This window comes from Thermobia domestica, chromosome 2 (genome assembly GCF_964235325.1).
Source record: "Thermobia domestica chromosome 2, izTheDome1.hap1.1, whole genome shotgun sequence".
Taxonomy (NCBI): Eukaryota; Metazoa; Arthropoda; class Insecta; order Zygentoma; family Lepismatidae; genus Thermobia; species Thermobia domestica.
Genome location: NC_137455.1, coordinates 4,744,189 through 4,770,402, shown reverse-complemented (window position 1 = coordinate 4,770,402; position 26,214 = coordinate 4,744,189). Strand labels below are relative to the sequence as shown.

General features: G+C 36.8%; 1 protein-coding gene across 1 annotated transcript in view; it reads left to right on the top strand.

Moving 5' to 3' along the window:
- The window catches only part of LOC145669900 (uncharacterized), a gene marked incomplete in the record, with an annotated part of 529,127 nt that overhangs the window by 385,676 nt on the left and 117,237 nt on the right, over nt 1-26,214 (top strand). The window contains 1 exon segment of the mRNA XM_081738249.1: nt 20,088-20,223. Coding sequence (XP_081594375.1) covers nt 20,088-20,223 — 136 coding nt within the window.

The window sequence follows — 26,214 nt, the reverse complement described above, 5'->3', positions numbered from 1 at the left end:
CAAAACTGACATTGACCAAGTCCATGTTTCTACATATCGTCGACTCAACAAAAAGTTCTCAAACTTGCTCCTGAGATTGCTATCGTTGACAGATAAACAAACCAGAAAGAGACTCACCTGAGTCAAAGTACTTACTTCTGTATTTATTACCTCCTTGTTGTAACATCGCGTCGTGGATTAACGAACGAAACGGACAATGTCTTGTAGTAGCCTGACTATGAGGGCCAATGAGGTTGAACCAATTGAGAGAAGCAATTGATCTAACAAAGCAAATTAAAAGCGTCGCGTGTGAGACTGTTTGGTAGGCAAAAGGTAATAGGAAGTTGCTACCAGTGTTTATTACAAATTCCAAGTACAAAGACTTCCTCAATAACAGCAAGGCAATAGTTAATTAATCTTTCAATGTAAAGTCAGATTGCGACGTACAACAGAATATTTGTGTTAATAACATCAGGAAGTGAACTCTTGAAGGCTGCTTGGCTTCCATTGATGGCTGGTTGAATTTCCATATGAAATAAAGATGTCCTAGCTTGTCCTTACTTCGTATCCCGTAACATAATGTAAATAATGAAATGAAGTGCAGGTAATAGAACACAAGGATGTATGATGTCAGTTACGATTAGGATTTTAATATTCTGTTCTGGGGCTTCTCAGAGAGGAAAAAAATGAAATGAAATCTTTAAGTTTTACGTCCCACGGTTATGCCGGTTAGGCTAAAGGAGACGGTGATGATGAGAAATGAATGAAAGGGTGGAATGAAGAAAGTGGGAGGAAAAGGGAGAACCCCGTGAAAACCCACAATCACGGTGTTTGTCCACCACAAAGTCCACACGGCGCGAGCTGGGATCGAACCAGGGACACCAAGCACCGAAGGTGAACGCTCTACCTTTGAGCCACCGCGCCCACACTTCTCAGAAAGGGTTTAGGCACTTGGAGCCCTGTTAGTTAACAACAAAGCGGTGCATTGATGAAATTATATGCCATGGATGAAGGAATGGCGCCAATAAATGTAACGACGAGGGTTATAGAGAACAGCGGTCTGATCACGTTCGTGGATAACAAGAAGATGATCTATTGGTGAATTAGCATCACGTGGTAATGCTGGTGTCTGGTCGAAGAGGTATTTACTCACAGTTGTCTACAACATATGAAATATGAACAAAAATACCTAAGAAGTTTAAGAGAAAATTGTCTGAAAAGGCTCACTACCAACATAGAATACCAGTTATGACATTTTAAAATATATATATATATATATATATATATATATATATATATATATATATATATATATATATATATTATATTGTAGGCTTCTTAATAAAACACTTATTTACAGAATATGAACATTTCCCGAGTCGGTTTTGTGAAAATAGAGGCTATGCGAGATATGAACCTATAGCTTAACGTGGAATCCGAACCACATGAACTTTCGCCAAGAACGGAACCCTGATCTCCCACACCAAAGGCGCATACGCGAACCTCTTAGCTAAGATCGAGCTCAACTTGCGAGAGCAATTACATGTATGTTGGAAACTAGAATTTTTTTTTATATATACACACGCACTCAAGTATTTTTCATAAACCTTATTCTTCCTGTGCATATAATGGGTATTCTTGTGATAATGTATAAAGAAACATGTAGACTTTACTGTGAATAGTTTTGAAATCTACTGTCAAAGTCTGCTACTCTCAATTTCTTGATATCAGAGTTTGTTTTAGTATGAAAAAATTCAATTGGTAGAATGTTCTTGCATATATGAAAGGCACACTTTTCCATTTTATACGTAGAAACTTATTATGTTCCTACAAACTCACTGGTAAATAGTTAATGATTCGATTCATAAGCGGGGGATTACGAATTCAAGTCAGCGCATAATCACGCTGAGTTATTCTCAGTGTCTCTAATTTGGTCTGATAACCTTAAGACGCCCCATCGCGGTGAAATTAAAATACTGCTAATTTTACAGTAATATATGATATCTTCAAATAGATAAAAGATAATCGAAAAGTGGAACAAGAGCTGCCTAGACAATATTATTTTACATGAGATAACCGTTATCACGACTCACTTATCTGCTTTTGATTTCCAACCATTTAGAAAATCAGCATTTATTTTCGGGTTTAGAAATGGGTGAAAACAAAAAACAACTAGGTGACTCGTGATAACGGTACCTCATGTAAAATAATATTGTCGAGGGCGCTCTTGTTCCACATTTTGATTATCTTTTATCTATTTGAAGATATCACAAAATTACTGTAAGATTAACGGTATTTTAATTTCGCAGTAATTAAGCCTCTTAAGGATGTGATTTGCTATTATTGTTCTAGACAATTTTCCAGAACTTACTCAGTGTGACTGATAAGGGGCGGACACACTAGAAAATACAGAAATCAAAGTTAAGGTATAAGGGAAGGCTCTTCACGGTCGACGAACCAAACGTCATCAAGAAGAGGAAGACGCTTGCCTTGTGGCCATGTCTCTACCGTTCGTATTTCTCTTCTCCCCTCTAACCCCTCGCACACAACCGTAACCTCGATCCAGCAGGGAGAGCAAAAGACAGCAGGCGTTGCGGAATGGTCATTCTCTTAACTGTTGGAGCGTGTATTGTAACGGGCTACTCCTGCTCCAGCGGTTTGGATGAGGCTTCTGTCTGCAGACGGTGTTCTCTCTAACCTCACTAAAGCGTGTGTGTTCGTCCCTATTTCGCTGCAACACCCGCAACACACAGAAAGCGCTTTACCACAACAATATGCCTTCGCTTCTCTATTTTACTTCTAGTTGTTCAAGTGATACAATCTTGAAACCAATGCTTGGGCGTTCAGCAAATGTTAAACCTTTAACTGCTAATAATAACTACATTTCTACTACTACTACTACTAGTACTACTTTTACTTCTAGCCACTGCCTTCAATAGTTCTCAACCTTAATGGAACTCGCACTTACTAAACTTGTACGCTGTATTCAACACACACACACACACACACACACACACACACGCATATAAGATCTTCTAAACTGTTAGCCGATACTGACTCATATACGCAATGCATGCTGAACTTTCACTCTATGATACAGCGTCACTTCTCGTGTAAAGTATCTTTGGTTCTATTCCAAGATATGTAAGTTTGTGCTGAATAGCACTAAATGTGTGTTTTCTCCGATTTCTACGTTTCCTCTCATTGATTTCGTTTATTCAACTCTTTCATTACCATTAACTTTAACTTTCAATTATCATCTGCTTTTTCCCCTTTATATAACTTAGAACGAATAATTATGTAAATTTAAATTAAATAATTCATTTCCAATAATTTGGAGCATTGAATTTTCGGTCTTAATCCTACAACGAGTGGCTAATGAGGAAATGCTTAAATTAAAGGAAATCTGAAATCTGAACAAAAATATAAGAAATAACGTCCATAGGAACCAGTGGACTGACCACAAATCTTCAAAATAAAATATGTGGGCCCAGGTATGGTTTTTAATATGCTGTAAAGCCGAAAGAGTCGGTCTCTGTAATTCAATCTAGTTTTGAGGAGCAAGACACTTTTTGTTATGCAACCCAAATTATCTAACTGTTCTGCAGGTATGCATGGCAATCAGGGGCCAGTTGTAGTTTTCGATGTGCTGTAAAACCAATAAGGCTTTCTCTGTAATTCAGTCTAGTTTTGAGCTCCACATTATTTTGTTATGCAACCCACATTGTCCAACTGTTCTGCCGCTACACATACTAATCAGGGGATTTCGTTTATGATTAGGCAACTCCTCCCTATCCAAATCTTCAAATCATGACCAAATTAATCAGGACATTAGTGACATGTCTTGGTGTCAGGTAGGAGGCAGCACAGATAGCGACAACTATTAGGCTAACTGTGAACTATTAGATTATATCTTGGAGAACCTGAGACGTCTTGATATTTTAAAAAAGAACGTATAAAAATAAGTATGTAGAAACCTTGGAGATGTGTCTCGTGGTCTTACTCGGGGAAAAAATGAAATCTTTGAGTTTTACGTCTCATGATTTTGCGTGCTAGACTAAAGGAGATGGTAATGATGAGAAATGAATGAAAATGGTGGAATGAATAAAGTGGAGGAAACGGAAGAATCCTGAAAAACCCACGCGCGAGCTGGGATTGAACCAAGGACTCAATTCACCAGAGGTGAACGCTCTATTCGTGAGCCTCCACGGCCCTTACTCGGAAAGATCTGTCAAAAGTAAGTTAAATACAAGCTAATAGCAAACGTATAAAAGTACATCACAGTTTGAATAAAATAAAATTTGCACAGATTTAGTATATATATTTCTAAACTTCAGGAGCCACTTAGTGAAAAATGGAAAATAAATGCCGATCGGTAAAGACAAATCTTTTAAATTATTTCAGTAGTTTAAAATCAAAGACTCGGCTCCAATAGGAAATCACATTGCTTTAATGATTTCCAAGAATGTGCTTTCCTTTGTTTTAGTCTTAAAGCACCTTTACTATAAATAGTGTGTCCGTCAACGTTAGGAGAAATAAAGCAACAATGAAACAACCTTAAAAGTACATATTTTTCATATAAGTGCATAAATGAATAACTAATAAATTCCAGTGAAATAAAATCTATTAAGTCCTTCACATAAACAATGAGTGGAATACTTTTTAATGCCATAAATTGTTTCTCTATTTTTTTCGGAAACTACGCATGAGAATGTATGTTCTAGTATATCATTTTGTTCATCTCAAACTGATTTATCGGTAGATATATACCATAGAATATTACCATAGAAACCCTAGTAGCAAAGATAACTTGCAAAGCGCTTGCTGTAAGCTTGAATTGCAAGTCGACCAAGCTTGCATCCAGCTTGATTGGAAAAGTGCCAGCAAGCAAGCTGCAAGCTGGAGGCAACCTTGCATTCAGTGTTCCATTAAAGCTTGACACAAGCGTTTTACAAGTCAAGCCAAGTCAATAGCCAATGAACGGCTAGTGATGCTATGACGTTCTGCGAAGGGTCTAAAGTATCCCTTGCAAGTAGAACTAAAAGCCAAATTGTATGAAAGCATGCGTTTCAAGTGCAAGCGTAGAAAGCCAAAAGCCAAGCACGCGCCAACTGGCCAAAAACTTTCTTGCTACTACGGAAAAATATTATTCTTAAATGTCAATAGTGATTCATAACTTCTAGCTCTATTTTATTCCACATATTATCGAGTTGGTAATATCATAATGAAAAGATTCATTATTCTATGCTTCAGTATTAGCTTCATCATAATTGGTGGTATAGTTATCATACAGCAGCAATACGAAGAAAAGTTATTTTTTTCTCGAAAACCTTGCATCAGGATTTACGTTCACATGTATAACTTTGATCAACTGATGATATCCTTATTTGGATATTTCTCCCCGTTAAATATTAATAATATTGTAGAATATTCATATATTCTTTACTGAAAACATTTTTTAAACTTCGTAAACAGAATGTTTGAGTACAAGACATACTAAAACAGAAGCTCTTTTTCTCTTGAAGTTGCTTTCTATTCTGCCATAAACACACTCACGAAAAACACTCACGAAACGCGCTTACCACTGGTTCGTTTAGTCCGTGGTTCGAGCCCCGACCAAGTACATTTGTAGTAGAGTGATGCCCCTGTTTCCTCCCACGTACTCATTCCACCATTTCTTCCATCATTATTCACTGACTTTAATATTCGTCTCCCTTAGAATAAAAGGTCACAAACATGGGACGTTAAAGTGAAAGATTTTCATTTTCATCAAACACAGGAAATTTGTTGTACCTCTCTGTCTTTTAATTCTTCAGGATTTTAAAAACATTTTTACGAGTATACCTAGGTATAATTAGTAATTTCCTGAGGTGAACTACGTGCTCTGTGGTTTATCGTTTTTAGTAAGTAATATTCGTAAGTGTTAGAAGCATCATGACATGCATGACATTATTAGTATGACATTATTAGTAACATGCATGACATTGTTAGAACACTTAAAAAGCAATCCGTAAAGTGTGCCACTTAAAGGTGTGTATTTTTTTTACTATACACTACATTAATAAATACATAATATTTTCCGTCGTAATTATTATTGTTAACAAATCACATACTTTTTAGTTGCTTCATAAAACTTATTTTTTTTCTTGATTTTTCTCGAAAACTAGGCATGAGAATTTGTCCTCAAGCATGTTATTTTTCAGTTTCATTTTATTGCGAAGAGGAAGAGTAACTGGTTGGGACATTGCCTAAGAAGGAACTGTATCATGAGGGACGCGTTAGAGGGTATGGTGGCAGGAAAGAGAGGGAGAGGGCGAAGGAGACTCAATTGATGGATAGTATCAAAATAAAAATAAAAATCGTACGTGAAGACAAAAAAGTTAGCGGAAGACCGTGGAGTATGGAAGCTTCTCAGTTACAGCAAGTGAGCTGCCAGTAACGGTAGAGTAGCTATGATGATGATGGGTTAATTGATATACTTAATCTCTTAAAATTTATTTTTTGAATTTAACTTCCGACGATTGTGTACAGAGGCCAAAAGCGACAGTGACGATGATAATCAATGAAATTGTGGGATGAAGAAAGTGGGAGGAAACGGGAAAACCCCGTGAAAACTCACGAACGCGGTGTTTGCCCACCACAAAATCCACACGGCGCGAGCTGGGATCGAACCAGGGATCCCAAGCTCCTGAGGTGAACGCTCTACCACTGAGCCACCGCACTCCCTAGCTCAGAGTTAGTTTCACATTAACAGGTGAAGTACTTCTCTTCCAGAATAAATTTTTAGGTTTACAAAAAAAATAGTTTTTCTCTAGTTTTTTTTAAAAAACTATGAAAGAGCTTTTACCCTCATCCATTTCATTTTGCTTAGCTTACTGGTGTATGTGTGTGCTTTGGTCATTTTTTTTTTCTGGTTTTCTTCTTTCACTGAAAGAAGCTTATGCTTCGCGAAAGATTTCTTGGTTGAGCGAGTGAGTCAACATTTTCAACCAAATCTAAAAGTTGAACTTGTTTACACATTTGTGTGTGGGTTAGCGGGGAGAGGGCGGTATGTTAATACGCAAAAAGAAGTCTTTATAGGGATAAAGAAAGATGTCTAAGTTCGTAGCAATAGAAATATTTTGTCATTTTTTAAATGACATGGCTTCCGAAAGAAATCACGGTGAGTGACATTTTACATGGAAAAGGAGGAAGGAAACGAGGGTTACAATTCTGGTTCTTGTATTGCTGCAGATGTTGCTATCAATGAAACATTTCTGTTTTCTTCTTTTCGTCCCGAAACAGGATTTTGCCAACTGACATTTGTCTCTGTACTTTCCGTTTATTTTAACCTGCATAGTTTGGTTTAAAGTGCATACAAAGTGGGAACTAATATATGTGTGAGTTAATTTAGTTAATCAGTTTAAGGATACTCTAATATAGTTTACAATTAGAGAACAAAAACTGAAAGTTGATGTGTTCATTTGAACGAACACTGTTGATTTTTGAACGGTTCACTAAGGACAAATTTGGTCAAAAGATTAATGGTTGGTCAAATTACAATCCGTAAATTAAATGACATTTTTTTCTTCCTCTCATCAACCCTGTTTGGATCATATTTAAGTAATTTGAGTTTCATTTCAAACTATTCTTGAATGAAAGAAGCATTTATTTTGAATTCCAGGTCAATTATTATTATTATTAAAACTTAGATTAAAACTTTAAATTACATTTCAACCACTTACGTTCTGAATCTTCAAAATGAATTGATAGTTTGATGAAATAATTTCTCTCTTGATTTGATAAAATAGGTTACTTATGACGAATGAGGGAAGTTATATTTCTATTATCTACTTCAGTGTTTGTCCGATTACAGTTCAATATAGTGTAAGACATTTTTTAAACATATTACATGATATCAAATCCTGTTTGAAATTAGTTTAGTTCCATTGCCTGGAAATGTAGATAAAAGGCATGAAAAGTAAAAATGTAAAATATGAGCCGCGACAACGGAAAAGCAAACTGAATTTAGTAATATTTTACTATATGCTATGTTTTGTATTTGGTTACCGTACTTTTCAAAAGATCAGTCTGAACCTTTAAAACATTATGAATATCTTTAAGGTCCTTATAAGGTCTTCATCTCTTGTTTCGTTGAAATACAGACATTGTAAAACTTACCGTATTAAACAAAATGAACATGATAATACTCGGGAAGCGAATTGGCTTATAACTTGAGCGTTGCTCTCCCGTCCACCAATCCGGTTGCAGCGACGTTGTCAACACAAAGAAGTAAAGGGCTGCTTCGGCCGAAACTAATATACAAACGTCACGATTCTGCTCTGAAACAATACCTGAGAGTTGTAGGATACGAGTATACTTTTCAGAGAATATTGTAAAATTCTCTCAGTTTATGTAAGGTAGAGCAATTACTGTACACGGGAATTTGGACTTTCCTTTCGCCTTTTATTATAAAAAGATCCACTTAAATACAAATGCATATAATAACTAGTTCCTCTAATACTTCGGGTAAGATTATAGAAAAGAACTCAATGACTAAGCGTCTTAGGACTTTTGTAGGTGAGGCTCTTCTCGGTGACCGTGCGTCGTGAGAGAGGAAGGGAACCTAATGGCCGGGCGCCTTAGGGCTTAAAGATTGGTATCTCTCAATTGACCAAGCGCCGTGAGAGGATAACGTAAACCCAATGGCCGGGCGCCTTAGGGCTTTAGGTGGTTTGATCAACCTAGATAGATTGATGCTTGTTGATGCGTGCTCCTCTCTTTTATCCTGGAGTGTCGGCTACCCTCGGTGATCTTCGTCTAGCCGACTGCTGGCGAATGTGGACGACTCCTCTTCGGGTCCGTCATTTGCGTTGTTTTTGTTTACTATTAACACGTGTAGTACACACATGGTTATCGCATGTTATGGAGACATGCAGAACCTTACAACATTAGTGACACAGCCACTATTTGTTTGCTTTTACAGTAGTTCTATTTATTTATTTATTTTTTTGATTGCTTCATTATGGAAGTTGCTTTTACCAATGAGAATTAGTAACAAGCAGAATGAGAAATATGACCTGATTTAGTTAATGTAGGCTCAGAGATTTTGTTCTGTATGGTTGTGAAACATGGTCGCTTACTTTGAGGGAAGAACATAGACTGAAAGTATTTGAGAACAGGATCCTGAGAAGAATATTCGGACCCAAGAGGAACGAGAATGGGGAATGGCGGAAGCTTCATAACGAGGAACTACATAGTTTATACGGTTTACCCAACATTGTTAGGGTCGTCAAGTCTAGGAGGCTTAGGTGGGCAGGTCATGTAGCTAGAATGGAAGAAAGTAGAAACGCTTTCAAAGTCTTGACTGGTAGACCCATAGGAAAACGACCATTAGGAAGACCTAGGCGCAGATGGGAGGACAATATTAAGATGGATCTCGCAGAGATAGGAATACAAAGTAGAAACTGGATGCAATTGGCTAAGGATAGAAGTCAGTGGAGAGCTTTTGTGAACGCGGCACTGAACCTCCGGGTTCCATAGGCCAAAGAGTTAGTTAGTTAGTTAGTTTAGTTTAGGCTCAGAGATTAGTACTCTATAACTGGACCATCTTGTACTTCGTATGTGTATTTCATGAATTGGTATATAGCACATAATTGTTTCTTTGTGTCGGCATAACAGAAGAAAAAAATCCAAAATTGTAGGGGATTGTCCATCGGTTTGTGGAGTTCTAAGATCGATCCTCGGAGGGATCTGAATGATCTCGGAGGGATCTGAATGTGGTTATAAGCGACGTACTTACACCAACTAATCTAAAGTATGTTTACATTCATTTACTTGTCATGCGAACATTCGAACCAATGAAATACATTATTCGTACCCTATTTATAACACAAAATAATATTATTAATAAGACATATACTATGATGATCCTAAAAGAGTAATATTTTGTGTAACATACTAGATGTTCTCATTGAGACAAGTACCTTTGAGACCTGCAACATTCGCTTGCTAGAAGCTGGCCTTCTCAACAGAGGTTTGGCAACTGCGCGCTGCGGGTTCATTGGTTGATTGCAACTGCCAGGTCGGTTGACGCGGACTACATTTAATTTTAATGGCAGTGATGTATTATTATATTGTCATGAGAGAGAGAGATGGTTATTATTATTATTATTATTATTATTATTATTATTATTATTATTATTATTATTATTATTATTATTGTTGTTGTTATTGTTATTATTAGTGTAATTTAGTTTGAATTTCAAAGAATATTTCACAAGATTTTTGCTAGCTGAACTTTTTGAAGCCAATAAAATTTCCCTTGTATCCCACTAAATGACTTCTCTAATGATGGATACGTATGGGCTACCGTAACACTTGACATTCAGTTAATCACAACGGTTAAGCGATTCTGCGTCTGGTAGTTGCTCAATTCACATTGCATAACCATTATACGCAAACGCACATAATTCAGAGGAACAACGGAACACGGTAATACACAGTAATTAGTTTCAGCATGTGGAGAAAGATTTTATTTTATTTATTTCATATTGAAGATTTATAATATGTCAGAGAAAAACCTTTTGAGTTGATTAATCAGTGTGTGTAATCTCTGTTTCCACATATGTTACTGAAAGCAACAACAACAACAACAACAACAAAAGATTGAAATCGGGAACATGATTTTGACTCACTCGGCATATACATTTATTCTTGTTAACCCATGGAAGAATGTTTACACAATAAAAGGGAATTTCTTTTTACATTATAAAATCTATGCTAGACTTCCAAAGTATAAGAGATTAATACTAAAACCAGTAGCGAAAGTTCTACCACGTTTGGTTCAATAAAAGGAGACCTTTGAAGGAGAAACCAACTGTCTTCGTACGTTGAATCCATATCAACAACCGTTTGCCGTTATCTCTCATTGTTTTCGGTTCTATGAGAATCAATATTATTTCTATTACTTACGGTTACATTTAGGGAAGAATAAAGCCGGAGATGGAATGTATCTTGGGTCGTTGAATCCATTACAAAAAAGCCGTTTCTCGCTATATCTTACCTTCATTGAGCTGATATCTGTCTACAGACACACATGGTTTTTCTTTAAGAGTTACTATACTTATATTCAGTATAGTTTAGACGTCTTATAAATGCGTGAAATATTTACAATTATACACATTGTTCTCAGGTGTGCACATTATAGTATAGTATTTTGTAAAATTCTCTTAAATATTTAAGAGAAATTCCAATAAGATGTAAAGCTCTTAAATCCTGTGTGATTTTTGCAGTGAAGCCATTCTGTACTTAATGGGCGAAACGAACAGCACACAAAAGGAAAAGAATAAAAGGAGAGAGAGAGAGAGAAATGGAATTGGAGGAGCAATTTATGTAGGGAAGAAAAGTGTGGTAAAGGCAATTTACGAGTCCAGTTTCTCGTAAGAGGGAAAAATATCACCACCCTTTTCTTCGTTTTACGGACAATGTAAAACGCGTGACACAAAACCTCGGAAATTCATCCGTAATAAACCATAAAAAAAGCTTACATTGTTTTGTCTCTACTTTTCCCCACAATAGAAGAGAAGAGGAAAGTAATTTATGAAAGTGCAATTAAAAAGAAAGTAAATATAGCATAATTTAACATAATTGAACCTCATTACATAGTAAACATTTAGGTTGCGTGTTTATTTGATATAATGTTGCGTAAGACATATCAGTTGCTTTTCGTTATCTCATTAGGCGAGTGCGTTGGTCAAATACTTATATTTTATTAACATTTCAAATAACACTGAAAAAGATCAAATTTAGAAATTCAAGTAATTCTAAAAAGTGGTTTGTATTTGAAGATTAAGAGACCCCATCAGGGCGAAATTAAAATACCGCCAATTTTACAATAAATATGTGATATTTTCAAATAAATGAAATATAATCGAAAACTGGAACAAGAACTCGCTAGATAATATTATTGTACATAAGATACCGTTATCACGACTCACTATCTGCTTTCGCTTTACCATCCGTTTAAAAAAATCTGCATTTATTTGCGTGTTTCTAATAGTTGCAAACGGAAAGCTACTAGGTGACTCGTGATTACGGTACATCATGCAAAATAATATTGTCTAGCGCGCTCTTGTTCACATTTCGATTACCTTTAATCTATTTGAAGATATCACATAATTATGGTAAAATTAGCGATATTTTAGTTTCGCAGTGCTTTGGCCCCTTAATAAAGGTCTGTCATCAGTCATCATCGAGGCGAGGTGTGCTCACTTTTGCCTCATGGCTAGCGTGAAGGATTTGGTGAGAGAGCCAGCAGGATCAATGATAGCTAAGATCTAAATGTTCAGGTAATGGTTTCTGTTCCTTCGTTGATATTTCCAGTATTACGTAAAAATGCAAAACGAAATCGTGAATGACGGGTACTGGGGATAAGGCGTGGAATCCTTTACCTCGTGTATGAATGATCCCAGGTTCAACTCCACACCATATGAGATTATGTCAAGTCAAACAATATCATATTGGTGATCAGCGGCACAAATCTGTTTTCAGTATTGGGAGGACGGGTAAGACCATTCCCATATTTTTTTTCTTTAAGCGATATTCAAGATATTTATAAAGTTGCAAAACAATGGTGTGGAGGATCAGGGGAGCAGAGTTGTCTTGAACATTGGGAGGCGGGCAGATTTGAAGCTTATTCTGGCGGGGGGAGAGTGAGACTCATATTAGGTAAATCTGATTTCTGAGGTAAAGCTGTTGTATATTATATATTAGGCGATGTAGATGAAGTAGTTGTACATATAAGTATGTCTTTTTACTGGTATACGAGGTGTGACACACACACACAAAAAAAAAAAAAAAAAAAAAAAAAAAACGAGACTAAATGTGTAGCTTGAAAACAGAGTGGAGCTGGCAACAGCTGTTTTGCTGACGTCATGCAACACACCTCCTCTATCCATGCGACCAGTTTCGACTTAACCGATCAGGCCAGTTGGGAGTACTGTGTCATTGAGTGAACACGTGCAACTGTATTCCGCCGGAAAAATGTCTAATGTAAAAGCCGAACAGAGAATCAACATCAAGTTTCTTGTGAAACTTAAGAAATCAGAGACGGAAACATTTCAAATGTTAACCAAGGCTTATGGAGATGAAACTTCGTCTCGTGTACGTATGGTTTAATGGCATAAGCGGTTTTCAGGGGGAAGGGACAGTGCACGCATGTCAAAATCAATATTCAATCCAATGTTAATTCGAAATTAAAATTGCCTTCGAAATTAAGGCAATTGTAATGATTGAGTGGGTTTCCAGTGGTCCGACTGTTATCAACACTACTTACTACATCGAAGTACTAAAAAGACTTCGTGAAAAAATTAGAAAAAAGGCGACAGTTGTGGCGTGATGGATGGCTGTTGCACCAAGACAATGCAGCTGCTTACATGGCCCTATCTGTCAAGCAGCTTCTGACCAGCAAAAGCATTACTGTGATGGGGCATCCTCCTTATTCATCTGATTTGGCTTCATGCGACTTTTTTTTTTTTTGTATTTCTCAAAGTTAAATCTTGCTTAAAGAGAACCCATTTTATCTCAGTTTAAGAGGTTCAGGCAAAATCGGAGAATCTCCTGAAGGGCCTTCCAAAAAACTCATTCCAGAACTGTTACCAGCAATGGCAGCACCGAATGCAGAAGTGAGTGAATGCTGAAGAGGACTACTTCAAGGTGATAATGCCACGAGAACTAATTCTGTAAATACAATGATTTATTGGGCCAGTCTCGTTTGTGTGTGTGTGTGTGTGTGTGTGTCACACCTCGTATATTTCACAAGGAAAGGGAAAAGGGAAAGCACCCTCCAGTATTGGACAATGATAAGCACAAGTTCTCGAAAAATATTGAGATTTTTCATGAACATGAGGTTTACAGTACGTCTATGTAATTTTCGGAACATGATGGGACGGATATATCTTCCTCTGCAACTTATCGCAATTTGTGTCCAAGTAGCGGGTGCGGAATTAATACAGATTGATGTGACATAGATGGACCAGGACACGTAGTTCAGTTTGAAATATTAAACAATACGATTCTCTTTTTTAAAAAATGAAACAAGCCAAGGGACATCAATTTAATCTCACTTTTCTCTGTGGCAGTCGGACACAAATCATCACATTTCTCCCCAAAAACTACATTTCAAATTGGATTATTAGGGATCAGTCCCCTCAGTTCCAAGATTGGGGGACATATCCCCCTCATCCTCCTTGGATTTGCACCAGTGTTGGTGATGTTTCTTGGTGTGTTTGTTGAAGTTTAGCTTGTCCTTGAGAACAAAGGCTATACGGAATGTTGTCCTACAGTTTGTGGTGGAATCTGAACCATTGTTATGTGTGGTTCAGGGAATCAAACCTGAAACTACGTGCAACTGAGCGCTCTAGCTACTAGGTCGAGGAGGTGGAGAATTTTTCTGTATTTTTTTAGTTTCTTTCAGCATTCTCTTTTGTTTATCAAATATCTCTTTTACTGCAGGAAGACAGATAGAATCAACATTCGTGTAAGAAAGAAATTTTCACATCTACTTTAGACGACATAAGTTTTGTTTTGAGATCTACAGTCTTCTAGAGTTTGATAAGGCTTATCTACAATTACACCAACAGCAGCCGGATAAATGTTTCCGCAATTGCATTCTGGAAAATATAGATTTTACAAATAATAGTTATATTTATGAAATTGCATGAATATAGATGATATGTTGAGTAAATACGAACTTAAACAAACAGATTAGAACATTCAGAGTCATCTATTGCAAAACTTTCGAGACCGGACATAGGCATCAGCAGTGGTGTATTTACGATTTTGTTTCGGGAGGGGCTTTGCTAACTTTCGGAAGGGGGGGGGCTTTGCCTGGAAATGTGAAAATTCTGCAAGATATTTCATTTACTTTACTATACTAAGTAAGATTTCGGGGGGGGGGGGCTTAAGCCTGGAAGCCACCTCCATAAATACGCCACTGGGCATAAGGAATTATTAGAGGCCTCCAAATATGCCGAAATAAAAAAAATATATGAGAAAAATTAATTTGAATAATGGGCCAATGCACGGAAAAGTTGTAATTAGCATTTTGAAATACACAAAAATTAGCATTTTCTTCTGAGTTAGAGTTTATAAGAACTAAACCAGGTGTAACATAAAATTTCTTAGGTCTCAATATAAGTACTTACATATTCCTCTTTGTTAATATAGCTCCCTAATATGTCGTACATTATGTTGACATATATTTTCCATTGTTACGTCATAAAGGAGATAATAATCTGCCAAGGATTCATCTATGGTGGAAGAAAACGAAATCGGAGAGGAAGTGGTCTAGTAGAGAGCTTAATATTGTAAAGCTGTGAGAGGGAACGAAAAATCTTTCAGGTTCCTTGTTTGCATGCGTCTGTTCAATTTGAATTCATAAAAGATGTATATTCATAAGTTAATAACATATGACCATCATTTCTGCGGATACTGAAAAAATATGCAAAAATAAGTAGATGCAAGGAGCCAAAGCCTTAAGCTGCTTGAGTATGGAGTCACCAAATCCTTTTGCTCTATGGAATATTCACTCTTGGACTTAATGCACAACCCTATGTAATAGACATATTCTGCAGCAAACTGAAAACGTATATTTTATACGTGCTTCCCGCATAAGTGTTCCGAATAAACGTACTTTCCATACGAAAGAAAGAGCTGTTATACAGCCGACAGGATCTCACGTACAGATGGACGTATGTGACATCAGGGGCGGACTGGCCCACCCTGCTACCCTGCAAATGCAGGTGGGCCCCCTCCACCAATTTTAAAAAGATGTGCTCAATTAAACCTACCAGCATCAAAAATATGGCAGGGTATCTCCCGCAAACTTGTGTTTTGCATAAAAAAAAAGACGTAAAGTTAAACTTTCATGAACAGATCTTATTCTTCTTCACGTTTATCGACTTGAAAAGGTTCCGTTTATGAGACAATCAGGCCCTAAAACATTGCGGGGGTTGTGATACAGCAGCTGTTAAAAACGAGCACGTTAACTACTAGCTTTTTCAATATAAGAAACACAGTAGATTTCAGGCTGTTATTGGATTTGGATACCATTGCCTACTCCGGTCCTTTTACAAGCCGGCGAGTAGCAATGTTTTAAAGAAACAATAGTTTCGTAGATATTTTTATTGTGGAAAGTGGAGGTGGAGCTGGAACGCTTCTGAACTGCATTGTCCTCAGACCAGGCTTCGAAGAAAGAAATCGGATCAGGCTTCGTTGTTTTCTTTTTACAGTGCGGTAAAGCGAAAATAAATTAGTCGCCACTATCAACGATTGTTTTATACAAACCTCAAACAATTACTATGAAATTGCTGCCCTCGGCTTGTATTTTATTTGTATATTACATCGAAGAGCAAATCCGATAGCAGCAATTCAATTATTGGAACACCAGTTACGTGTCGTTTGTCGTGGAAGACAGATGTGGTTCTGTCAGCATGGATGGTAGGAGTGATTGTAAGATTACTGTAAAGAAAAAATATAAAAGTGGTGCTAAAAAGCGAGAACACAAACGAAGATGTGATTTACAAAAACCTGCATCTGACCCAAAACAACGTAGGCTATTTGAACCTGTGAAGCCCCAAGAAACAAATGAGTGTGATGTGACTCATTCGAGTACTGCAGGACAGTTGCCAGATATTTATTTGTTTTTCTGTCTAAGGTGTTTTTAAATTATAATGTATACACCACGTCTTTGAATGATTTCAGTCAATTGTAGCTTATCTTTTATGGCTATTTTTACTTCAAATTACACAACTTTAACAGGCGAACACGAAATTAACTGAACTGTTTGCTGCCGCGTAGTGTTTTCAAAGGATCAGTTCAGGCTTTCATGGGTCAGGGGTCGAGTCAAGCCTGCTTGAGACACGGGTCGGCTCAGGTCACCTACGCTAGGGTCAGGGCTGCTCTAGCCACGGGTTGGCTCGGGTCAACTTTCTTATGTGCCATTTCGTCTAAATTCTTCTCGGGTCGAGTTGAACGAAGACCCGACCCGACTCATGACCCGAATAGGTTTTAGTCGAAACGACGCATAAGAAAGTTGACCCGAGCCGACCCGTAGCTAGAGCAACTCTGACCCGACCTGTGACCCAAGGAGGTTCGACTCGAGCCTTGACCCGATGAAGCCTGACCTGGCCCGTTTGAGAGCACTAGCTGCCGGAACTGGGCTCAGTAAGCGTTGGTGTATCTTCTAAAAGTGTTGAACACTTATGCTGTCAGTCAAATCAGTGTGTATATCGTGTAAATGTTAACTTCCGTTTAGTTATTTAAAGTTAATTTAAAATAAAAGTGTAGTAAAATGTAAACATTATTTGTGATGTGCAAAGTAGGTATTCATATGAAAAGAGAAGTTGGGGCCAGGAGGAATGGGCGGACTACATTAGACGACAGACTATATCTAATCTTTCTGCGACATGAAGATATGATATTATGACTTACTTATGTTAAGAAAATCTTGCGTTTCGAAATCTATCGCAAATTTACCTCCAAACGCATTCTTTGTGTTGCATTGAGACCACAAAGTTACATTTTTATACAGTGGACCCTCAGTTCAGTTTAGCAGGGTGAGCCCTATGATTGCCAGTCCGCCTCTGTGTGATATACGTATCTACGTTTATCAATATAAGGAAGACTGTTAGATGTCATACATCCTGCAACTGCATGATGTAACATCTAAGCGCGAAAAGTATGTTGCATATGGATAACGTATTCTCCGTATACAAGGATCTGTATATATGTACAATATACCGTTATTCGGATAACGGATTCTTCTCAGTGCATCAAATAGCATTGCTTACAATAATGAAGCCCACTACGCTTGATGGTGTTTGTGGTATTCTAAAGCTGATTCTATGGGTACCTTTCCCAAATGTACACGTATATGTGACTCTATATGAAAATTTAACAAAGGGCAGTTCATCTTACAAAATCAAGCCAAAATGATGGTAAAAACTCAAATAAGGAACCAAGCACCTTCATTGCCCACTGTAGCCGAATTTAGATTGGTTGAATTAGATTCTAGGATTTATTTCAATACCGAGACTATACGACACGTAAATCTACAGCGTAGCGTGGAATCAGAACCACATGAGTTCCCACTGAGAGTAGAATCCAAGCCTCTTGCATTAAAGACGCGTATACTAACAATATAGCCACGAGGAAACTCAATATCCATTTTGGAGTGTTAACAATGGTGAGAAGTGGTTTCTACCTCTCAGATATCGAGTATAGCTTACCTGGCGAAGATATCTGGCAGCTATTTTACAACTGACTCGGTGGAGCCAGGTCTGCAGCATTGCGACGGAATTTCTTCCTCCATCCGTCTTGCATCTATTAGTTGTCGATTTATAGTGTAAAGGCAATCTCAACATAGACTTTGCATTGTTTTCCATCAGACAATCCCGCAATTGAGTGTTTCGACTATTTCCTTTTCGTTTTTACCACCTGCATATTACAATAAAACGTTTCTGTTGGAGTACTCTAATTTCAACATCATGAGAGGGCTTGGGTATCAGTGGCGGATCTACCCCGGGGTCGGGGGCCTACGCTTCCCAGTTTTTTGAATGACAAAAATAATTTAAGCTATTATGTATTTTTGAAAGTGTATAGTAAACTCATCATATACCTATCATAGTCTGGGTTCCGGCTGGCCCCCAAGTTTTACCTTCCAAATCCGCCTCTGTTTGGTATCCTGCATGGTACACAAAGCTAAAAAGATATGAGAATATCTCCTTATTATGCTGTTTAAACATGTTAATATTTCTGAAATTAAAGGTTTCTATTTAATTATGGATCTTGTCTTATTTTGAATACCACACGAGAATAAGAAAACAGTTTTTTCAAAGAATTAGAGATTCGGTAAGGACTGTACTTAGAACTAAAATACAGGTTCTCGTTCGTAAGTATTATTCGATATTGTCAGTTTAAAAGTGTTTCATTGCCATACCAGCTTCAACAGTTATAACACACGTTAAACAGTGAATATTGAAGTTTCAATATCATTTACTAATACGAACTGACATTGGGATTCATCTGTAGTTTGAGGGAAATTTCCCCAATCTAGGGAAATTTCGTAGACAAATTTATCAAAAAGAAAAAAAAAATTTTTTTATAAAATGTGAAAATTAGAGGAGATTCTCTGACTGACTGATTGATCAATATAAATCTGGAATTTTTCTTTGTTCTTCAGAAATAATACAATGGCATTAGTGCGTCCTCAAAGTAGCATAATTTTCACTCATTGTTGACTTGGTGTATTTGTGTAATTTTTTTGTAAAAAAAAAAAAACTGAAGGAAAAAGTAAAAAGAAAACAAATAGAAGCAAAAAGCCAATGAACAAAGCAAATGTGGTTGGCATTTCCTATAATATAGGTAAATCACAACTTCTGTCACAGGTATTAGATACTCAACAAATTAGGAAAAAAAAATTATAAGAAAAGGGAAATTGTTTTGTCAGTCGAGGGAAATTTTCTTAAAGAAACCAACAAACACTGTGATCCATACGTCGTAACATACAATAGCGCAATTAAAATATATTTTGGACTCTTTTCGCTTTGAAAATAAGAAATGTGGAAAGCTTGAGACTTTCATATTTTTTTAATACTTCTAGAATGGTTTTAAACCTAAGTTTTCTATTATATTTTCTGAGTTTACTTCGTATCACAAGGCCAGTTCTAACACATTTATCGGAACGTAGTTATTAGAGCAAGGATAGGGAAACAGTTTTTTTTTTTCCACGAGGTCACGATCTGTGGAAAAGTGGAAATTTAGAAACTAGACTGAAGGAGCGCATTGACATTTAGGGCTAAGGATAACACTTACAAAAAATTTGAGTAATTATGGCATAATCACACAGATATTCACTTATGTATGGCAATTAATATCAATGCAATAGAAAGCACTTTGACTTCTAATAATGCCAAAAAGGCAGACAGTAAGCAATCCATGTAATATAAGTTAGTAGCTAGTGTATGATGTAGAATGCATTTAACTATTGAAATACATTTCTCTTATTGAAATTAAAATTTAAAGAAATTCTTGATTGTTATATTCTGCTTTTTAAATTTGTTTTGCAGACAACTCGTTTACACGAAATCCCATCTCCTCCGCGGAAGCCTCTCAGAAAATATGGCGCGGCAGACATAACACCTGTGCCAGGTGGAAGCGATATCTCTACGGGTTCAGGGACAGATGAAACAGCGAGTGATAAAGGTAAGAAAGATAATTTTCTTTATAATAGGCAGTAACAACCTTTCAACTCACACCAGTATTATATTGATAGTAAACGTTTCATTGGCTAAATATGGATAGCAAAGGAAATTGGAAATGTTCTAGTTAAACCTACAGATATGATGTTATCTAGTTCAGAAGCACACATGACTTAGGATCATATCAAGGACACTTCCTATCAACAGTCACTAGTACTACCAGAAACAGATTTGGACCTGTAAGATCTGTTATACCTCTATATAGAAGTGCAGCTCAAGTACGGTAAACAAAAATAAGATGGTGTTTGGAGAAAAGCATTCTTTCAGAGACGACCTGTCTGAGTCACCAGAAACAAAGGTTTAACTGAAGCGGGAGCAGTATTTCAGAAGAGAAACACAGGTAGAAGCCAGTCCTCAGGAGGGAACCTTTCCTAGTTTTACGACCAATGTTTTAAAGATGAGAAATCCTTCCGGGACAGAAACCAATAGAAAAATAACTTCGAGACTGGGTTTCAAATATTGATTCTTTATGTTGTTGAAATGGCATTCTTTCTCCAAGTTTCTGCAAGAAATTACATGATTTCCGAACACATTAACGTTCAGAGTGATACGGAAACGTGTTCAACTCAGTTTATCTGAAGAAAAGAAATAAAAATAGCAACATCTATGTTCTGGATAAAAATTCGAAAATGTTACATTTAGTTGAACTTAATTCACACTAGAATTTAAACAAAATTTAACCCCTTTCTGCATGATTTTTTTCTTTTAGCGAAAAAAAATAATCAGTATTGGAAATTCTCATGTGGGAACTTGAAAAATGAATTAAAACTTGAATTATAGATTTTTCACTTAATTCCGTCGAGAAATAAGTAAGTGCCATATATGACACACTTACAACTCACAAAAAACATGCTAGGTGACACCAAAATATCTTATTCATACACGTCAATATCTCACACAGCAGACAAAACAGTCATTTGATGCCTTTGATAAATCACAAAAAATGTTAAATTGGAAAAAAGGGTATGTGCCATATATGGCACGGCATGCGGTAAGGGGTTAAATGTTTCTACTGAAATGCGTTTATCGTTCAGGAACATATTAAATATCAAAACCAACTAATGTTTCTCCAAATGACATATTTTATAATTCAATTAACTACATACAGTATATACAAGAAGGAATCAAAAATTTCCTGGAATTTCGTTCTAACTATTTATTACCACAAAATAAGTATACATTCACTTACTCAACTTAAAAGTAGGCAACTTGAGAACACATACACTTGTCTCACAGCTTCTGCCATTGCTGGAAACAACGCTAAATGTCCTATTTTGGTATGTTTCGCAGTTTAGCCGTCGCGTTGGTTTGAATGTCTTCTACGGTGACAGGACGGTACAAATGAACATTTCCCTCCTCTACTAGCCTCCCCACTCACGGACTTAGCACCAAAGGATTTCTGGCTCTTGCCCAAGATCAAAAGAATCCTCAAAGGTAACAGTTTCACCACCACACAAGACATCCGAGCCAACGTGACGGCTGGACTTCGGAACATACCAAAACAGGACTTTCAGCATTGTTTCCAGCAATGGCAGGAGCTATGAAACAAGTGTATGTGTTCTCAAGTTGCCTACTTTTAAAGTGATGAAGTGAATATGTTCCGCTATAGTGGGGTAATAAATAGTTACATCGAAGTTCCGGAAATTTCTGACTGCCCCTCGCATGCTTCTGTTTGTTACCCAAGATCACAGGTTTACTTCTTTAAAAGGTTAAATGGAATACGTTTGGAACGGAAGATTAAGATTACATGCTTGTATAGGCAAAGGGTAGGAACGTTACACTCGACTATTCAAATACTAGCTATTGCTCAGATCTTGTCACATTTGTGAAGAAGGGCTATTTCTATAAAAGTTATTCAGTGTGGGAAATTAATGTTATTTACAGAGCTATGAAATTGTGGTTTAGTATAGAAAAATACTGTGTATCCTTATTACATCCAGCTTCCAATTATGACTTGTATGGTGAACATATTCTTCTAATAAGTGACTGCAAACATACATTATTTTTCTCTACAGCTGAAGAGCGGAATGTTTTGCGAGGACAAATGTATTTAGTAGATGTTGTGGAGTTGTTATCGTCAGACATACAAGATAGACCATAATTATGTGTATAATGTTTCAAAGACTGTAGTAAAAAAACTAGCAACATAACTTTAATATAAACATATTATCCTCATATCATTCCTTACAAGAATTTTAATCTCTATATCCCATGGCATGGTATATCAATGCACCATCCAAATCGATACATGCCTGGAGACGAAGAGCAACCATCCAAATCGATACATGCCTGGAGACGAAGAGCAACCATCCAAATCGATACATGCCTGGAGACGAAGAGCAACCATTCAAATCGATACATGCCTGGAGACGAAGAGCAAAATTGTCACTAGCAACTTGACCGACCAGTACTGGTATCCTGTGGAACTCTTCTGTGATAGCTTATCGTAGTTCGGCCAAATTGCGTATGCGATGTTGATATAATTTGTCATTTAAAATAACCCATAAGAAAAAGATAGGCCTAGGTGGTGGCAAATTGGGCATTGAACTCCGTTTCACCTGTGCGTAATTGTTTCTTGCAGAATACAAACGTACACAACGCATATGCTGTTCCAGAGACAACTGTCCCACCATCCTGTCTGGCTCAAAGTCCACATATAACGGTTCAAAGTCCAGTGATCGTTATCCCCACTCTGAGGCTACACAGTGTTGCCATAACGAAATGTTTTGTCCAGAATTACAAATACTACAATCAAAGATCATATACATAATTATGGCTGTCCCTGTACAATGCTGTCGCTCTCAACCAGGAGTCTCTATTATAGTGTGCAGTTATGGGAATACTAGCTCTATGCCTGATTAATATACAAGGGATGTTGGGGAAATGAGGTGATATTTCTGGAGGTAGAACTTACGAACGAGCAAATAGGTGAAGAGATCTATTGTCTAGTGTGAGAAATGAAACAGGAACCTTCAAAAATAACTAGCGTCGAAGATAAAAGGGAAGAAGTGAGAAGGTCAAGGGAGTTTTGAAGCTTCTCAAGCAAAGCGTCTTTCCATTCTAAATTGACTTTCTACCCGGGCTCTCCCTGGGTAAAAAAACATTCAGATCTTTGTATCTGCGTCTCCGAGGACTCTGACTACCCAAACGATCGTTCTTGTTTATTTTATAATAATCAAATAAACTCTTACGATCATATTATGCTCTCTTCGGAATTTAGATGGACCGCTACAAAATGTTCTCAAGTTATGCGACTTGGTGTTACTTGGTAGTCTTAGATTTTCCAATACTTCTCAGTAGGATGACAACACTTGTTGCTATGGTTGTCGTCATAGAGTGGTAGCGAAGCATTGAGGTTAAAAGAATCAAATGGTTTTGCTTTCTTTACGGAGAAAACCCATTATACATATATGCGATCGATTAAAATAAGTTGATCGGTGGCATGCTATCAGAGTCGTCTAAACGAGAACTTCCAACATACTACCATAGTCGTCTAGACACGACCTTCCTGCATACTACCAGAGCCGTCTAGACAGGATCTTCCAGATACTACCAGAACTCCGACAAATATCTTAGGAATGATAGACTAGTATGCATAGCCCACGGGAGTACAGCATGACGAGTAACGAGTCTTCTGAATGTTTTTGTGGAGATTGAAGATTTTACTTTTTTTCTGAACGGTAAAAAGATGAAAAGTCATTCCCTAATTCCGTTCTTTGCTCCGGAAAGTATATTTTGTTTCTACTGGGTAACGGTTTCTGTTTCAATTAAAAGGGATGAAGTTCTGCAGGGTAAGAGGCTAGCATCAAATTAAAATGGTGTCTTAATACGTATCACTGGATCTGGGATGAGAGACGGGAGCATCTCGACATGTGCGCGGTACCTCTACAAATGTCGAGACAATGGTAGACAGTGAACATATAGAGTTAGGAAAACTTGGTGACATTCAGAAAGGAACAACTATGAATCAAAATCCTTTAACTTATGAGTAGGATCACTAAAATGGGATCTATCGAAATACTGAAACTTCTACATTTCCTTCTTTCTTTTTCCTTTTTCTCCTCTTTTTTGATCAAAATATTCAATATATTTCAAGCAAAAATTTTCCTGTATCTCATTATCTGGGGAACTACATACAGTGTAGCCAAAGCCAAACTATCACTTAACTCACTATGATATGCTTATTCCGTAGAAAATACGAAAACTCGATTTAGGGGCCGTTCAAAAATTTTGTGGCCCCTGATCCAAAAACTAATTATTGGCCAAAATCACAATCTTTTGATCATTCCTAAAATTCTTGTCTGAAGCTACAATTTAGAATAATTTAAAAATTTTGAATAAATGGCCCAGGAGGATTCTTGTTCCTATCTTATCAGCACCATTGTTAGTGAAGGCCATGTGTAGTGTATATATATCTCACATTTATTGCCTGTAATTCAAATGAGGAACATATTATTAGCATACAATATACACAACTAAGGTAAAAATAAAATTTTAAAAGAAAGTATAAAAGAGAAAAGCCTCTATCACCAAAACATGAGTAGATAAAAGAAAAACCGTAAGAATATCCATGAAAAATCAGAAGATATAGTTTATTTCTTAAATGAAGTACCCTCTTGTGGGAAAGTAGGGGGATCTTTTATGGCTTAAAAGTCCAACCATTTCCTCTTAATAATAGCCTTGGACTTCTTTTCGCTATAGAATGGGCTTTAGAACAGAGAGAGAGAGAGAGAGAGAGATTTTCAAATTATGATTCTTCTTCTCAACGAGTGTTCATTTAGCGTTTATATCCTTTTGCTCTGCACTTCAACACATTTCTCTCTTCTTTCTTTCTTTCTTTCTTTCTTTTTTTAAAAAATAAAAAAATATTTTTTGTAATTCACAATCTTGCTCTCTTTATCGCATTTTTTCCCCCATTGCTACAAAAAAAAAATGGGATAATAAAGGGAATTCTTAAGGCGGAAATTACACTCGAAGTGGTGACCCCTGCCGCCATTTCGTGGAAGCTCGTGGGTTAATGCTACAGTGAAAGGCGGACAAATGGTTATTGAGGGACGAGAGGAGAAGACTATTGTCACACACATACATACATTTACACACACAAAACTTCATTCAAAGACGACAGAGAAAGATTCTTCAAACATTTCTGAGGACAAGAAACCGAGAAACCCTCTTTTCTCTTTATTTTTCCTCATATATTTCCCCCATTTTCTTTTCTTTGTCGTCAACTCATTACGGGAACTTAGTCATCAAAATTCTGTCGTTGGAAATGAGAAAAGAAGTAAATTTATAAAATTGTTTTTGTTGATGTCTTGGAAGAATAAAAACAAAATTCCAATATTTATTCTCGTTTTTTGATTTACTTGTAATCCTGTATAATGAAATTAGTGTTTGTTTGTTTGTTTATTTGTTTATCCGGTAAACAAATCTACGTCGCTAGTTTGTCACACTCAGTAGCGAATCTAGAAGGTAAAAAACTGGGAGAGGGAGGCACGTATATCGTCAGTTATTATGATAGGTATATCGTGAGTTTACTATAAACTTTTAAAAGTATAGCTTACATTATTTTTGTAATTCAAAAAACCTGGAGAGATCTAGCCATAACCGACCTCGGGCCAGATTCGCCACTGGATATACTTCTAAGTAACTGTTTCAAAGGACGGAAGTGTGAAAGAGAACGTAGGATATTTAGAATTTTTCTACGTGTATCCTAAGCGGGTAGAAGAGGGGTCTAACGGGAAAGAAGTTTCTTAACATTTTTTGTATTAGAAATAGAGTAAGTCACCAGCACTCATATTAGGAAGATGAAACTCGATATGTAAAGTCATTTTCACGAAACAAGTGGATATACACAACTGACTTAATGTCTCGAGAAATAAAATACTGTAAGGATTCATATACCCACACGTACTGCAAGCCACATGTTTTCACTACA